At 43.1% G+C, this 17,338-nt stretch overlaps 1 protein-coding gene across 1 annotated transcript in view; it reads right to left on the bottom strand.

Moving 5' to 3' along the window:
- Positions 1 to 17,338, bottom strand: part of PPEF1 (protein phosphatase with EF-hand domain 1) — a 384,922-nt gene that overhangs the window by 207,670 nt on the left and 159,914 nt on the right. The window contains exon 3 of the mRNA XM_086933308.1: positions 10,771 to 10,898. Within this exon, the coding sequence (XP_086789434.1) occupies positions 10,771 to 10,898 (128 nt within the window). The remainder of the gene's footprint in view (positions 1 to 10,770; positions 10,899 to 17,338) is intronic.

The raw sequence follows: 17,338 nt of genomic DNA, 5'->3' as shown, positions 1-17,338 counted from the left end.
GCGCTGCATGCAGCGCCAGGATTGGCTAGGATGGCACATGGACTGCTCGCCCTGGGCAGCCTTTAGAACCCGGCCCAGCTGAAGCCTCACCCTCGGCCCCTTCTCTATGCCTAAGGGCATCAGCGCATGCGCGGGCAAGTCTCAGCCCGGCAGTATCATGCGTACAGTGCTGGCCTGCTGCAGACTGTCACTCAAGCAGCTGCAGCAGGCCAGCAGCCCCGCCCCCCCCCACCCCCACCCCCTGCGCACTCCGGCAGGCATTGACAAAATGATCCCTGTCTCTCTCACTCCCGCGCTGCGTTTTACTGAATTTGAGCAGCTATATTTATTAGGCTTAGCAGTGCCACGGTGCATCCAGGGCTTAGTGGGGCTACGCCCCTACGCCCCAATGGACGCACCGGTATTGTACTGTGTCTATTGACTTGTTGTTCTTTACTTTCAATAAAAAGATTTACAAAAAAAAAAATGTACAGTGTGCTACCAATCCTGAACTACAACAGTTTCATGAAAAGTGCCATAGTTCATCTACTTTTTTTAACCTTCCCAGCAGTAATTAGTAACTTATGTGCCTGATTCACAAACTGCACTTTTGAGTAAGTTTACACTTTTGAGTAAGTTTCCTACTTTTTGGAACTCACAAATGGCACTTTCATAGTAATATACACTTTTGTAGCAACAAACTTTTTAGTAGTACATCGGTACCGCAACACCCTCCCATTCATTTAAATGGACATAGAGACTTGAAATAAAACCCCATTGGGAAATAATGGTAAATTACATTTAATTATTTAAAATAGTTAACAATAGTTTAAAATATAAATTCATGTTTTTAAAAATATATGAAATAGTAAATATTTATTTATCATTATAAAATATTTTAGTAACCAATTTTGAATTCAAAAATAATGTTTCTATATGTTTTATTACAAATTATAAAAAAAATTCTAACTAATTCTAGTCATCACTTTTAATAATAATTAATGAACACCAATATTTTTTCTGGCTGAGAGTTCATTTTTTAATTTAAGCTTCAGAAAAATAATTTTTATTTAATTTAATATATTTTCATTAAAGAGTTTAAATGAAAAAACTGAGTGCCCAGCTGGCTCGGGCAGAGTATGAGTTGCGTGGGCTGGAGATTTGCACAGCTGTAGAAATAGGAACTTGCTGTGACATCATTCGTCTCTGTTCAGAACATGCAGAGGTGGCAGAGAACTACTGCGAGCACACGCTGGCAGGCATACTGCATGCAGAGGCAGATCATGGCACAATCATAATAATCTGCCACCAGGATGGACATTGCGTGCACAGACAGGCCGACATAGTGGCAGTGTTCACGGACTTCTACCGATCTCTGTATGGTTTGACCATGGTGGAGTCAGAGGAGCGATTGACTGCCTTTCTAGCTGATATTCCCCTGACCGCGTTGACCCCAGAAGCTAGCCGCCCCTTAAGGCGCCGGAGAAGAAGCCGGGCAGTAATGGCCATCCTCTGTAATTATATAAATGTGCACAAGTGGAATTTATCAAACCCCTGGCCAAATATATGCCGCCACGCTGGAAGCAAGCTAACTACCTGAGACCTCTCGAGAGGTGATTATTGGTATGAATCTGAAGCAAAAGAGAGACCCTATGGAAAAGAGTGTTTATAGGCCTCTCTCTCTCCTTAACCTGGATTGTGAAATCATTGCGAACCGAATCCGAAATTATTTGCCTACTGTGGTCCAAAAAGGACAATGTGGCTTAGTTCCTGGATGAAGCACTTCCAAGAACATGCGTAGGTTATTCCACATTCTTAATGGACTACCGGCTGGGCTTGATCAATCGGCGGCAGTGTCAGTGGATATGAAAAATGCATTTGACAGCCTCTTGTGGACCTACTTCCTTGCGGTCCTCCGTCGCATGGAGTTTGGCCTACTAGATTATATACATGTATTATACTCAGATCCCAGAGCAAGGATCTGCATTAGTCGTAAGTGCTCAGACCATTGGCACCTACACAGGGGCACACAACAGGTTGCCCGCTGTCACCACTGATGTTCGCACTTTCCATGGAATCATTGCCAAGAACAATACACACACCACATGCAGAACACCGACTGATGCTGACTAACCAGGCGCACTTTACATCCTTATACGCAGATGACATCCGGATATATCTACATGAAACTGCTGCTGAACTGGACCCATCTGGTGGACACTAGAGTTGTTGGGTGAGTTATCAGGTCTGCGTATGAATATCGCAAAATCGTGCTTGTTTCACTGATGGCAAGGGGGTGACTGCACTCTCAGAGGTGGAGCCTTTTGGCATGATGATCTCTCCACACACATTCAGATATTTCGGGTTTCACGTGTATAGGGATCTGGTGGATGTAGGAGAGGGCAACCTGGGCAGGGTGGTCATGTTGCTACACGTGTCTTCACAGTTTTTATTGTCGCTGCCGCTTTCGCCAATGGTATGAGTGGCTCTGGTGAAGATGCTGCATGTATTCACCATTGTACTGTTGCTGCTATGGTGTGAGGTGTTTTGGAAGCTGGATAGTTGGCTCTTAGAGCTCATTTGGGCTTCAGGAAGATGACGTGTGGCATTAAATAAATTGTGCATGTCTGTTGCGGCCAGAGGACTGGGGGCCCTGGATTACAAGATGTACTACCTGGTGAGTCAGCTGCAGTGGCTAATGGCATGGTCGAGCGAACACTCCATAAATGGGGTGTTAGGGATACCCAATCACACTAATCATACTCCACTATTGCTCCAGGTGGCCCAGTATTGCTGGGCGTGCTATCAACAATGACTTCTCTGACTTACCGCTGCAGTGTTTGCCTGCTTTTGCCTAATTCGGGCTCACCAGCACTGCTCGCAGTGGCCACATGCCCCGGTGCTCACACTGGGTCAGCTGTTTGCAGACAGGGTGGCAACTCTGTTCAAACACCAACACCTACGGGGGACGTATGACTTTTCAGCAGGACAGTTTTCGCATCGCTCAAACATGCCCTTGCAATGACATTGGGGGACCCAGAAAAAGAGCCTGAGGCTGACCCTGCGTTTCAGGTACTGTTGACATGAAGCCCAAAATGCCTTTGCATGCCTAATGTGTACAATGCAATGGGCAAAGCAGTGGCACCAACATTGCTTGACAAGGAGAAATGGAGTCGTGACTTATGCATTGACCTGACTGATACTAATATGGCTAAGATATTGGGCCACGACTTTCGAGGAACGCCCAGCTAAAATGACTGCAGCTTAATTATGTGCATTGAGCATACCTTACCACAGTGAGCATGCACAAGATGTTAGCTAGGTCACCCCACCACTGCCCCAGGAGCAGAACCAAACAAGCAGGATCTTACCACATGACCCGGCAGTGTGCAGCGCTACGACCATTCTAGACAGCTCAGGGGTAGGCGGCATCTTTATACACCCTAGGCATGTCTCCTGGGATTCGGGAATGATGCCTCATCCCAAGACGGACAAAGTGGGAACCAGTCTCACAGACCTCATGCTGGTGTGTCACTTTATAGCAATGCACTTGAAGGCAATTGAGGCATCGCCGATGGTGGGATGGAAGAAGGAGGTCAAACAATGGGCAAGGGCTGGATTGTGTCCTGCAACGCCTCCTTTGACAAGCTGGGTGGGGTGTCCATGTCACAGGATGGGATGTACTGTTGGTGGCACCTGACAACAAAGCCAAATTCCAACTGCTAAAAAGCGGTGTAGATCTCGCACGACTGGTGTCTCTTTGAGACGAACCAGAAATTCCCGCCACAATCCCCAACCGTCACAGCCTCATATGCCCCACACAATGGATCTTACACAGGTTATCCGGACAGCATTATGTGTAACCTGCATTGTTGTCTTCCTAAGATACTGTAAATGAAGTCCACCAGTGTACTATGTTCTGATTAACTTGTTAAAAAACAACCAAAAATAATTTTAGAATTAAAAAAAAAAATCACATGTAAAGAAATAAAATTAATGTACATTATTATTAACGGTCATGTATACAGTTCATTACAATCATTTCAGTTATGTTTTTATAATTATTCTTTAAATTCAAAATAGGTTATAACATATGTTACGAATAAATAATAAATATGTACTAGTTTCATTATGAATTAATACTATGAGTTTTATTTTAAGTTTATACCTTTCTTATTTTCTATGGGAGGGTGTTGCAGTACCAATGGTTGATCATGCATAGTACTTGATTTACTACTGTTTTTTTAAGTTGTAACTTACACTCAGGTTGGCGAATAGTGGAAAGTTGTAAACTTACTCAAAAGTGTAAACTTACTCAAAAGGCCCAAAGTGTTTTACATGTTTAAACCTTTCACTATGAAAAGCTGAAAGATCCCCAGACACTCAGTTTGCCTTAGTATATGTGTGCCAGCCAGCCATTTTACACTCACACAATGGTGACTTTGGCCCATGTACCTACCAGAATATATTTCCAATAAACAAAACACATTTTTGAAAAAAATGAACACTGTTATTGTTATTTTTTATATTGTTTGTAAATTACCACTTATCATTTATTGGTGGCCTCTGGGCACTATGGATAAATGTTTGCAGGTAGTTAAATAATGCTTTATGGAATCCAGTCATGAAGAATATTGCACTTCAATGGGTAAGAGTGGGGTGTACCAAGGACACCTATATTGAATTTGCCAAAAGATGACAAAGCCATAGAAGAACAGAGACATGAAATACAATGCTTAAGTAGGGATTCTAGTCTTAGGTCTCTGGATTGCCAAGGTTAGGGGCACCAAATTAGGAGGCATAAGTTGCCAGTGACTAGACTGTCTAAATGGACGAATGAAAATGTGAATATATAACTAGAGAAGGGTGACCCAGATTACAATACAGGCTGCATCACAAAACCTAAAAGATGTAAAATTCACAAACTAAGGTATTATGTACACAATAACCCCCACCATCATGCATGAAAGGTTGAAAAGAATTGTGAATGCGAAAATGAGGGTATGTGTTAGTGATTGAGTAAACGTTTGCGTGATTCAGGTGCACACAGCCAGCATTCTCCTTGGATGCCAGAGGGAATACTCTCCATATGTACCCTGTTACAAGATCTCTGTAGCTTCATCACACACAGTTTCTTTTTTTTTGCACTCCACACCACCCCAGTTTAGACATGGCCATATGCAAATCAGTCTGACCCTGTGGTTTTTGCATTTGTCACCCCGAGTGGGATGGGTATGCTCAGACGTGAGTCCCATGCTCTCCACACCACTGGATTCAAGCAAGCCGGGCTGAAGACGGCTGGAATGCCAGAAACCGGTCCTTGGAAGCTTGTTTCCGGTATAGGGAAGGCATGGCTTGGCAATTCGGGCTGGACTGTTCCCATGATGCCCAGGGTCAGACTGATTTGCATATGGCCATGTCTGAACTGGGGTGGTGTGGAGTGCAAAAAAAAGATGGATTTAGGCCCAGATCTCTGTACTGGGGTGAATGTATGACATTGTTCTGCATTCTGTCCATTAACTGTGGTTTTTGCAGTGGTACACTGCTAGTCAACATTCAATGGGAGAGTGAGACATTATTTTAATGCCTGTCGACTTCAATACATTCTGTAGTGTTTCAAAAGGGTAGGGCTTCACTCAGTTAATAGATGTGATTTTTCTTCTGCATGATCATTAAGGATAAATTTGGAGCTGAGCAATAGCTCTAGGAGATCAAGTATGTACCTAGAAACAATACAGTACATTGATTCCTTCGGGGGAAGTATTTTTGCCTAGACTGTCTTTACTAGTAAACTTCACAAAACAATGACAGGCGATATACAGTTACAATTTATTCACTGTCTAATATGACGTAACCAATTATTCACTTTGTAGGTGCTCCAACAAAAATGGCGCAGTGAAAGTGTATAGTGGTGACATAAGTGAAAGAAGGTGTGCAGGTGCTATATACAGAACTAGGGCAGACAAATAATCTAATTATAACAAGCCTCAGAATGAGAATACAATGTGTATATTGTTACAGCCAGTATCAGCCTGCTAGTGAGGTTGTTGATGTTTGGAGCCTACGTCAATTTAAAACGGGTCATCATCAGGACAAATGCAGTAGCAATCAGGCAGGAGAAAAGGCTTGTTTCTAATGTTTATAAAGTTCTCTTTTTATAAGGGCTCTTAAATGTTTTGTACACTAGTAAAGGACAAAGGCTTATCTCAAATATTTTCGTCTGTGGCAGCATAAGGAAGGCTTGATCCAGTGTGGGCGCGAAGAGTATCGCCAGCATGACTGATACTAAAAAAACACTGTAGAAGGATTAGTGTTACTCAAACCATGGGGCAATGTTGTTGGTTGGCGAATGCCATCATTGACTTAGAGAAGTCCTGATGGTGACCCCGTTAAATTGTCTTAGGGGTTGAAACCTCACTAGCGGACTGATTCTGATTGTAACAATATGCACTTTGTATCCTCATTCTGATTCTGCGTCACAAGCACCATGATATCTACATTTCAAGGTCTGGAAATGATTGCGTATAATAAACATGTAGTCCTAGTTGACGTATTTTTATGCTGGTTCATACCGGTTATGTCTCGAACTAATGGAAAGTTCTCAATGTGGGGTAAAAGTCAGTGGTCAACCCTATATCAACCCTATAAATTGACTACTGAATCATAGAGGTCTTTACCCCAGGTTATCGCAAGAGGTCCTGACAGACTGCTGCTGCATCCATTCCTATACTGAGAGCTGATACACAGTGGAGAGTAGCTGAGCCAGCTGATGTGTGTTTTCCTTCTGAGGGAACACCCTCTCCTGACTGAAGTCTGCTAAATGTTACTGTTTGAGCAAATTCCTGAAACTGAGATGTTATCATCCAACCTGATATATGTGGAAATAGGTTTTACATTGCTAGTGGTACGTCAGCCCCCCCACCCCCATGGGTGACTTTCCAATCCTCCTTTATGTATTGATCTTCTCTCTGCTGATTAAACACAATAAATTATTGTAGCTTATTTTAAGTACTGGGATGAACAAGATGAGTCTTCAGATAATAGCTCACAGTTTATGGAGTTGATGAACTCATTGGGATTAAGGCAACGTCTAAATAAATCCACCCACCAAAAAGAACACATCCTGAATAAAGTATGGACATTTATTGTGAATTGAGCAATTACACTATCAATCCATGTCCATGGTCTGAACACCACCTTATTCAATTTGATCTTGTCATGGCCACTATTATGCTAAGTCAAACATCAGGGGCTGATACCACTAGAGAGTGGGATAAAATGGATAAGGAGGAAATGGCAGAGATGCTTAACACCTTGGCTGCTAGCAGTTTTCCTTTCCTATGCTGGAAATTGCTAAAGTCCATAAATCATGACGAGCTCAGCTCGTCATCAGCACAGCTCAACCGTGCATCATGACGAGCTCAGCTCGTCATGAGCATGGAAAGGGTTAAGGAAACCAAACCAGCCTTCATAAAATAAGCAAATAAAGACTTCCAGATATTTTATGAATGGGTTAACAAGTCTGGAAGAAAATGGTCCCTCTGAAAGAAAAATGTATAAGGAGAAAATGGCCGTCTGCACCATGGTTTTTCCAGGAATGAATGGGAGCTAAGCAGAAGTTGAGATAATTGGAAAGAAAGTGGCAAACAGATTGTACCCCAAACCAGGAAGACCAATATAAGAAAGCTCTATTGAGTTATAAAAAGCAGATTGATCAAGCTAAACAAGCCTATTTCTCCAATAGGATCTGTGATTTTCACAATCCCCAAAAGGAGATTTTTTAAATCGCACAAGATCTTTCCTCATCAGCCAGAGTTAGACCAGCTGTAACTATCTCACAGGCCTGCTGTCATGAGTTAAATGTGTTTTTCATTGACAAGATCCAGCCAATTAGAGAATATGTGATGGATGGTCCACAAGCTAATCATACGGATAAGGCAAGGGAGCTGGATAACATGCTTGTAAGAGATAAACTCCCCCTATGCAGGAAGAAAGTGATCAAGTCAGACACATGGCACAATAAAGGAGATAGCTGGCATATCTAAATTAGAGAGATGTTCCCTTTTGAAGAAAGGCTCACTACTCCAGTTAATGACCAAAAGTATTCCTTTTTGATCCTTATCTCCCCAGAATTATGGTTTCCTTAGCCCCAGTCTTGATAGACAACCTTACCTCCCTGTTAAATATGTCTTTACAGTCAGGGAGTGTTACTGATATGTTAAGAAAGCTGTGGTTGTCCCATTATTAAAAATAAAAGCCTACGGATGACTCAGATACATTGAAAGATTATAGATCAATATATTTGCTGCCTTTCTTTGCAAAATGGTGGAATCACATGTGGTGCAGGAATTATGTACTTATTTACAGATCTCAAATTCCCTCCCCCACAACAAGCTGGCTTCCAGCCAAAAAACAACACAAGACAGTATAAGTCTCAGTGATGGACGATTTAAGGAAGAACTGGTCAAAGGAAAAGTCATGGCCTAAATACTTCTTGATTGGTCAACAGCCTTTTATACTGTGGATCATGAGATTCTACTCTGCCGTCTCAGGGCTGCTGGGATTATAGATATTGTTTTTAAATGGCTAAAGTCCTTTATTAGTGACGGATCTCGTGCAGTTTATATGGTTCCAGTCTCAGATCTTGAGGTCAGAGTCATTTGTGGAGTTCCTCAGGGATCTGCTCTCTCACCTCACCTATAAAATATCTCTATACAGCCGATGATAACGGAACTGACTAGCAGACGCTGTCACATTTTTTATTGTGCAGATGATTCCCAGATTATTTTTGGAGAATATAGAGCCCTTTCAATCTGGACTTCAAAACTTTATGCACTTTATATAGGGGTGGGTGAAAACAAACTTCCTAAAACTAAACGCTGACAAGACGGAAGGCGGTTGTCTTTAATGGTCCTTCAGATATCTGGTAAGAGCGCTACTGGCCAAGGGAATTGGGACCAGTACCTACACCTGATTTGGTGGCCCAAAGTATGGGCATAATGATCAACCACAAACTCGCAAATATGCAAGGTGGTGTTGAAATGAATTGCTACCTTACGGACAACTAAGAAGCTTACTCCTTATCTTTCTACTGAGGCTATGAAATCCATTAAGGCAGCCATAATCAGAGATAGAATAGATTACGCCGGTAGCATCGATCTAGGGCTGCCAGATAGTGATCTAAAATGCCTTCAAATACTCCAGATTGCTGCAGCTAGAATGGTGTATAAGGCACCTCATAGATCTCACATTCTCCCAGTGTTAAAACAGACACATTGGTTGCCTATAGTTCAACGCATCCAATTTAAAGCCTGTCGCTGCGCTTATAAGGCTATTAAAGGCGTGGCTTCAGAGTTTCTTACTGGGCATGGTTCTAGATACACTCCTCGTAGGGTCCTACTCTCTTCTTCGGCCAACTTGATAATGACACCTAGGTATCAGAAAATTAGAACTGAAGGTCGCAGATTTGCAGTGCTTGCGCCAAAGGAATTGAATTCTCTTCCAATATCCATCCGGACTAAAACCTCCATTGAATCTTTCAAACAAGCACCAAAAAAATAGTTGTTTTAGAAAGCATTTGGATCCAGGAAGTAGATTGATGCATTTTAAAAACAACATCACCTGAGGACTTAGGAACAAGATATCTTTGGGTGAACGAGCACTTTATAAGTCTCACTAACCATAACATAACCGTGGTGAGAAAACTAAAGTGCTGACAATTGCATTATGAATGTAATTGCTTGATCCAGAGTGGGGAGATAATGTTTAGCCGCCAATCCCCCCTAAAAAAAGAGTAATGTGATTTCCTTCCTCAGTGTAAATTCATCAAGAAAAATCCTCCCCACAAAAATGACAAGTAGAGTTATCATTGCAGTGCTACGGTGAAGGAATATGGATCCCTCCTGGTTATAATCCACCACTGAAAAGACACCTGTGTGTTGCCCTTATGTCACTCGTGGTGCGAACGAGAAACACAGGGGCATATTATCAAGGAACGGTGTTAAAATTATCGCCGTTTTATAGGCAGGAAACTGCCGATAAACCGGCGATAATGGGCTTCTACGGGAATTAACAAGGGCGTTTTATCAAGCCCATTATTCCTGCCAATAAAACGGCGATACTTTTAACACCGGTCCTTGATAATATGCCCCTAAGTCCTTAAGGCCTCCTTGCATGGCCCTGCCTTGGTTGGTAAATTTGGAGTAAAGCAAGGCAGCGCAAGTCCATGCCTTGCGTTACTCTACCCAGGGAAGGCGTTCCATGGGGGGAGCATTGGTGTTCCCAGGGATCCACCTATAGTTTTTGGCTCATTCCCAGATTTACCGAGACTGGTAAACCTGGGAATGAGTCAAAATGCTACACCATCCCGATAGAGATGCAATGAGGAGAATTTTTTTTAATTTTTTTAATGCGCTGCTTGAAAAATCCTCTAAGAATTGTTTTTGTGCAAGAAGGTGTCCCTTCCTGCACAAAAACAATCCTGCCTGCAATGCAGGCCCCCCTGAACCATGACACAAAGGTGCCTGCATTGGCGCTAGGCTGCACTGATTGCACCAACTCAGGAAGAGAGCAGTAATGTGCCATATCTTCATAGATATGGCACATCCCTGCACTCTACATTTGACACAGTAAAGCAAGTAGTCGTTAAAGTTTGATCAATCTGGGCCCTAATCTATAACTATATGCAGACATTCAAGGCTTGGCTTGGTTTCTAGGCTAGTTAGTTGAGACATTACCAGAAATTCCAATAATGGAACAAATTCTGCATTATAAGAACTATTGCAAACTGACCTGCAGTTGATCTTGCTCTTCGGCATACTCAATAGATTGAAATATGCTCAGGGTGTAACGCCGCCGCATTTCCAGCCGTGCTGTGTAACAGCGATACCATCTCTGAATGAGGATTGCTGCTTTCATTGCTGTTCAACAAAGAGAGAAGATATGAGATAGGAGTAACTGAGCATGTATGACAATATGCAGTGATAGTTAAATCTCCATTATGTTGTCTTGCATTGTCAGGACTGTTTGTCTCAATATCGCAGTCAAAATATCGACCTATAGGAGTATCATGATCATCATCTCATCGATCAAAATATCGTTAAGATAATTGGAGATTTTTCGTTATTAACTCAACTGTGTCGATATTTTGGAATAGATATTATTGTCACAATATATCTGTAAGTCGATATTTTGACCACAATTGTGTGATATCACACCGCTGTCAGTGCCATGGCTTCATCCTTTTTTTAAAAAATGAAGAGCGCGTTAATGAAATCAAATCAAAATCAATTCAAATATAGTCACCTGGTATGATCAAGCTTTATAGGTGGGTTCGCACATTGATGTGTGACACCGTATAAATCAACAAATAGAAGAAAATATGCTACACACACTTGGAACCAGTATTGTAGGCAAATGCTTGAAGTGGTAATAGGCGAAGTCCATTCAACAGGCATTGCTGAATGAGCTTCTACACCTGATGGGCAGGGGCATAATGAAACCTGAGAAGGGGTCCCTGTCAAGTATGTGGAATCCCTCGCTCACACCCAAACAAACTTTCAGAGGGAAGATGAAGGGTGGCATGCCCTCGCCTAAGGGCTTGGAGCTCACCCTCTCAGAACCAGCAGGCACAGTGGAGCCTATGTTATGCTCCTGCTAACTGATTGACAGACATTCTCAGTATTATGCAGATCACAGCAAGGCAGTTGAAAATAAAGAAGCACCTCAACCGAAGTGAGAACCATCCAATCACAAGCAACAACATCATAGGAGCTTGTGGTACTTCACTTCTTAAAGGGTAATTCAGAAGAGATGAGATGAGATGAAGAGGGGGGCGTCAAATGGGAACCCGGTAAGGAAAGGTCAATAATACATTATTTCCCTACAATAATCAGACCCCCACTTCCCAAAATATTTGTTTTTAATTTCTGATGTTATGCACTTGCTTTCCTTGCACAAACCATGCCTCTAACTATCAAGCAGCGTCCCATAGATGGTCTCAAGTCATCTTGGGTACAGGACAGCTGCAAGGCTGTGAGCTTTTGTGCATGGTGGAGGTGGGCATATGCATTTTTTCAAGGGGTTTGCCCTTTTTTCCCCTAAACTTTATGTGATTTTCCAACATCTAAATCAAGTAAACTATCAATAGTATCCAGGAAATCAGATCTGATATTCATCGAATGCACACTATACATGATCAGCTGCACAAGGCAGTGTATGCAATCATCCAAGTAACTTAAGACTCCAATATGGGAAATTAGTTAAGGGATGCCGTCTGGTTCTTTAATATTTGCTAGAACGGAACCCCAGAGATGTGAAGTTTTCCCACAAATTATGTAATCATGGTTGAGAATTGTCCTATGGCATGTTCTTTCCATATTTTGGACGCCGGTCCGGATTCAAGGGGACTCTTGCAGAGACGGACTGTTTTGGGGTGACTTTTTGAGTGAAATTGGAAGATTTGACCACATCACATTGATATTACACTGCTTCCTATTCCTGCAAGAATTCAATTCAAGATGTGCAGTATTGCTTATTAGACCCTGATGCTTATTGGACCACCATCTCAGGTTCAGTAAAAAGCTAAGACGACAAAACAGATTGAAGTACTTCATTCAAGAGTTCTCGAGAACAGAAAAATCCCATTTCTGGTACAACAACTTCGGAATGGAACTCTCTACCCCTTGAGATCAGGACTGAACCCCACTTCTTCTAACGTTCAGGGAATAGCTAAAAACCCAAGATTTTTATCTCTACCTGGCCTAACAGATTGCTCGCTATCTCTTCTTCTGTCTCTTCCTCTACCTTCATTGGTCATTCTGCAACCAGTTCTCAAGTTCCCCAATATTACTAGTGTTTCTTGTAATGTAACTTTCTTTTCTAGAAGGTTGCATGTGAAGCACCGTGTTGGGATGGGACGAACTTCTGCATGTCTAGTGAGCATGCACCAATGCCCTGAGTTTCAAGGTTTCCAGTCTCTTTATTTTTATTTTTTTTTATTTTAGGAGTTTTATATAGCGCTAGCTGGACCCGAGAGTATCAGAGCGCTTTACAACATGTACAGTCAAGTGCAATTATGCAGTACAGATATTATGATAGTCCATGGAGGATCGAGCCGCGTATAGCTCAGATAGGAAAGCGGGCAAGCATGGAGCGGGTAGGGTGTCATCCTTCTGGACGAGCGTCTAATCAGATTCTATGCTTAACCAGGTCGGGAGACCTAGAGGTTTTCTGGGTCCACGTCAAAGTCCAGCGTCAAGAGACTATAGAAAGATGGAGAACCGTGAAAGGAGCATCCTTGGATCTTATCGTTTCGCTTGACAGCGGTCTAGGAAGAGGACTTTGAGCAGGTTCTTGAATTTAGGGAATGCTGAAGCATGCATGACAGTCATGATTTGTTGCCTAAACTAATACTTTGGCGCAACTCTGCTCCCACATTAACTCGGGGGCCCATGGAAGAATCGGCTTAGCAGTGCACTAGTAGGACAGGACAGTGTTCGGCTCACCATAGTTTTTGCTATTCATCTATGTCTCAAACATCGCTTTCAGTACTTTGCTCACATCATGTTGTCCTTTCCCACACACCTCATTATTCATCAAGGCAGCTGGGTTGTGGGCCACTCTTCTGGGCAGCTCCTCACTTTAGTGATAGCTCCTTCCTTCAAGCCTCCCAAGCAGTGTTTCTAGCAGGATTGTTCCAAGATTTAAGTCTGTTCTTGAACCGAGAAGATGTAGCAGTGAAAAAAATACCAGGCCTGAAACACAAAAGGATTCTCCAGCCCATTGCTGTGTGACGCGTGGGCACAGATAGTGAGAAATCCCTGGAAAACTGATTTAGGGACTCTATATAATATTTATAAATGTCTAGCAGACTAAAATGTGGATTGTTGATCTCCATTGTGCTCTGTGGTCTCAGGACTTAAAAGTTACATTAAATTTGACTTGGGCATCAAGTTGGGTTTAGGGCAACAATTCTTTTGATACCTTGAAGTACTAACTTTAGAAGTCCCATTCAGACGATAGTACATCTTAGTGGTCAGTGTATAACCCTGCACTCGCCAATAGCCTTTCTATAGTAAAAAATGACAATTTAAAGTTTTTACTGATAGCACACGTGAAAAGGCATGTTCCGCTTTTAAATAAACAGCTCCCTGCCTTAGGGTTTAATAAGCCTGCCTTAGGGGTGACTAATCTATACTACTATTATAAAGAGAGAACTGTGTCCTTTGAGCCAGGTAAACTCGAAAAGTACACCACCAATCCAAACACCCAATACATCTTTGAAAACGTCAGGGCAAGCAGAAGGACATAGGCTATATAAAAACAAAATATATATGTTAGAAGGGAAACGTAATTTTTAAGGGAAAGTAGTCCCTTAGAAGTAGCGCCAGCTAATGATGTGCATGCTGATGCGTGCTGACATCACGGAGGAGGGCGGAAGCCGGAAGCAACACCCTGCGAGGAGCGGACAGGAGAAAGGAAGCAACACCCTCCAAGGTCCGGAGCGCGTAGAGGAGCGTCGACATGCCCAGGGGAGCGCAGAGTAAGAGCGGACGGGAGAGTCGGCAGAAGCGGCCAGGACCAAGAAAACGAGCGCAGAGAAACAGCGGAAGCGACACCCTCCAAGGTCCGGAGCGAGTAGAGGAGCGTCGGCATGCCCAGGGGAGCGCAGAGTAAGAGCGGACAGGAGAGTCGGCAGAAGCGGCCAGGACCAAGAAAACCAGCGCAGGGAACCAGCGGACACGAGCGTGGGCAGAAGCGGCCAGGACCAACAAAATGGGAGCAAGGAAACACTGTAAGTACGCTCTGCTGCTCCCGGCCGCTCTGCTGCGCCTCTCCTGCTGCGATGCTGCCCCCAGCCCCCTTCTGCCCCGGGCAACGCTGGGGCGGGCTGCTAGTATATATTAAAAAAGAAGGTGTGTACTTAGTACTTCTTTGAAATGGCATAGTTGAGTTAGGAGTTCAAAACTCGGCTCTGCCAGCCAGCAATGGTTGGCTGGGAGTACTTAATTGCTTTGTCACACTTGCAGTGGAACAATAAGTGCTACACTCTACAAAATACCTTTTAACTTACAGGCCCTTGGTACGCCTGGTACCTTATACTAGGAACTTATAAGTAAATGAACTTATGCCAATTGTTGGTGAAACCAATCAGACATACATGTTTCCGGGGTCAAAGAACTTGCACTGAGGCATGTTTTGCAGGACACTGTGCACTTTCAAAGTAAAAAAAAACAGGAGCATCAGTGCAAAACTTTGCGGGTGATCATGCAAAAAGGGGCATTTCTTACACAGAGCCACCTGATCATCTGTGGCTGCACTTGCTGAGGTGTAGCACTACAGAGTATTGGGTGAGATATGATCCAAAGTGCATACATTACAATCTGTAAGAGGGAAGACACGGAGGTAGCATAATCAAAGGGGTGGACAACCACAGGGGATGAACACCACCCGAAGGGGAGCACTGTAAATGTCCCATGGTGCACTGAAACAACTTAACAGAAGCAAGAAGTAACTAGGTGGTGGGGTCTGTGTAAAGAAAGGTAAGGGAAACCTATAATATTGATAGTACTCCCCTACTCTTAGCCACAAACCTTTGATTGCTCAGTCAATTGTGTAACTACCTCATTGTGTGGATCTATCTGTGTAGTATTGCCTTATGAAGTACAATAACGTTATTTTCTTTCTATTAGACAAAGATTCGGTTGGGCATTGGTTTGGTAAGAGTTATTCATGCTAGACTAAGTTTAGAGTCTTCTGTCTCACATCACCTCCCTGAGTAAGCCTTGGACTGAAAAGGGTGTACTTTGTAATCAGTTATCTGTCTGGTAGTATATAAGAACCAACGGAAGCAGGAGTAAAAATTCCGGGCAGTGGCATAGATAGCCATTCTGCTGCCCGTGGCGGTCCCTGAGTTTTCCGCCCAGCAGCTGCATGTGAGAGCAGGGGGAAGTGATGCTGATTCCCGCGGCGGTCACCCCACCTGGCTACAAGTAAGAGTGGGAAGGGAGGTTGGGGGGTCTGCCACCCCCCAAAACTTGTGCCGCCCTTGCTATGCCACTGATTCCAGGTGATACAGTTGGAGGCCAGTAGCTCCTGTCTGCTATGTGTCTCCCAAACCAGTTTTGACACACCTTAATACCTGCTGTGATGCAGACATGGTATAAAAATCTGTTAAATACATGTTTTGACTTTACTTTGGTAAGGGAGGGTTCTTGATAAATCTAGACTATCAGAACAATGTAGAGTTGAACACCATATTGAAAGTGGTCATGAATACATCCCTAATTGTGTGTTAGGGTCACAGTGGCCACAAATTATTTTTTTGACTGGTGGGTAGAGCTCAGGCTCCACGGCAGGAGTCGTTCATCTGCACGAAATTCCAGGTCTGTAAGTGTATGACAACTGTCAGGTGAAGACAAATTCTTATCAGGTTTATCTCAGCTAGTATTTTGAACCCATCTGAGGCAAGCAGTCTGGCGTAAGAACATATACATATTTACATAGAGAAGAACCATTTTGGGTATCTTTAGGTATCTTTTGAGCAGCCATAGTAAAGACACTGAATGACAAAGACCCAATTCCTTCAAAATGCTACAGCTTGATGTAAAGAATAAGGTCATTAATTGTAATTGGGACCAATTACAAACTATAAAAAGCATTCAGTTACCTGTGTGTACGTCATATCCTCCCAGGGGAGGAAACAGAATGAACAGTAGGAGCTGTGGGAGTTCCCACTCATACCACTTAGAGAAGTCTGGAAACTGAACCAACAATAGTCATGTCCCTGATCCCAAGGGCATCCAAATGTGTTGTTCATAAATATAACATTTTCCAGGCACCCAGACTTCTGCTCTGCTTGGGGATCACCCTGGAAGGGCAGAACACCTAGAACTAACAACATGCCCTGTAGCTCACACCTCAGATTTCCTCCCCAACTAATGTCCCCACTTTCCTTCTCATCATAGACCAGCACCTCCGAATTGAAACCACTCTATTTCATCCTGTGTCATAATTTCAACAAAATAATAGAGACTGAGGTAAAGCAAAGTCACATGTGCTTTGATCTTCCACTGTTATTATCACACAGTGACTTTGGCCAGGATGATGGGCCTGTGTAATCCAATAAACAAAATGTTTTGCAAATCAGTGGCCGCAGCATATTGATAAATGTTAAGCAGATAAGTGGTCACATTACATAGCGGTTACTATCCGTGGTGACAACTTAGCTCACAGCGGCAGAAGGAAGGTTCCTCCCAAGATATGGAATGGATGAAGTGAAAAATACACTTAGGGCCACATGTACGACACGTTTAAGGGGTCACAAATGGAGAATCGGGCCATTTGCGACCGCTAAAGA

This window comes from Lissotriton vulgaris, chromosome 8 (genome assembly GCF_964263255.1).
Source record: "Lissotriton vulgaris chromosome 8, aLisVul1.2, whole genome shotgun sequence".
NCBI lineage: Eukaryota > Metazoa > Chordata > Amphibia > Caudata > Salamandridae > Lissotriton > Lissotriton vulgaris.
The sequence above is the reverse complement of the archived record's forward strand: the minus strand, read 5'-3'. Positions and strand labels throughout refer to the sequence as shown.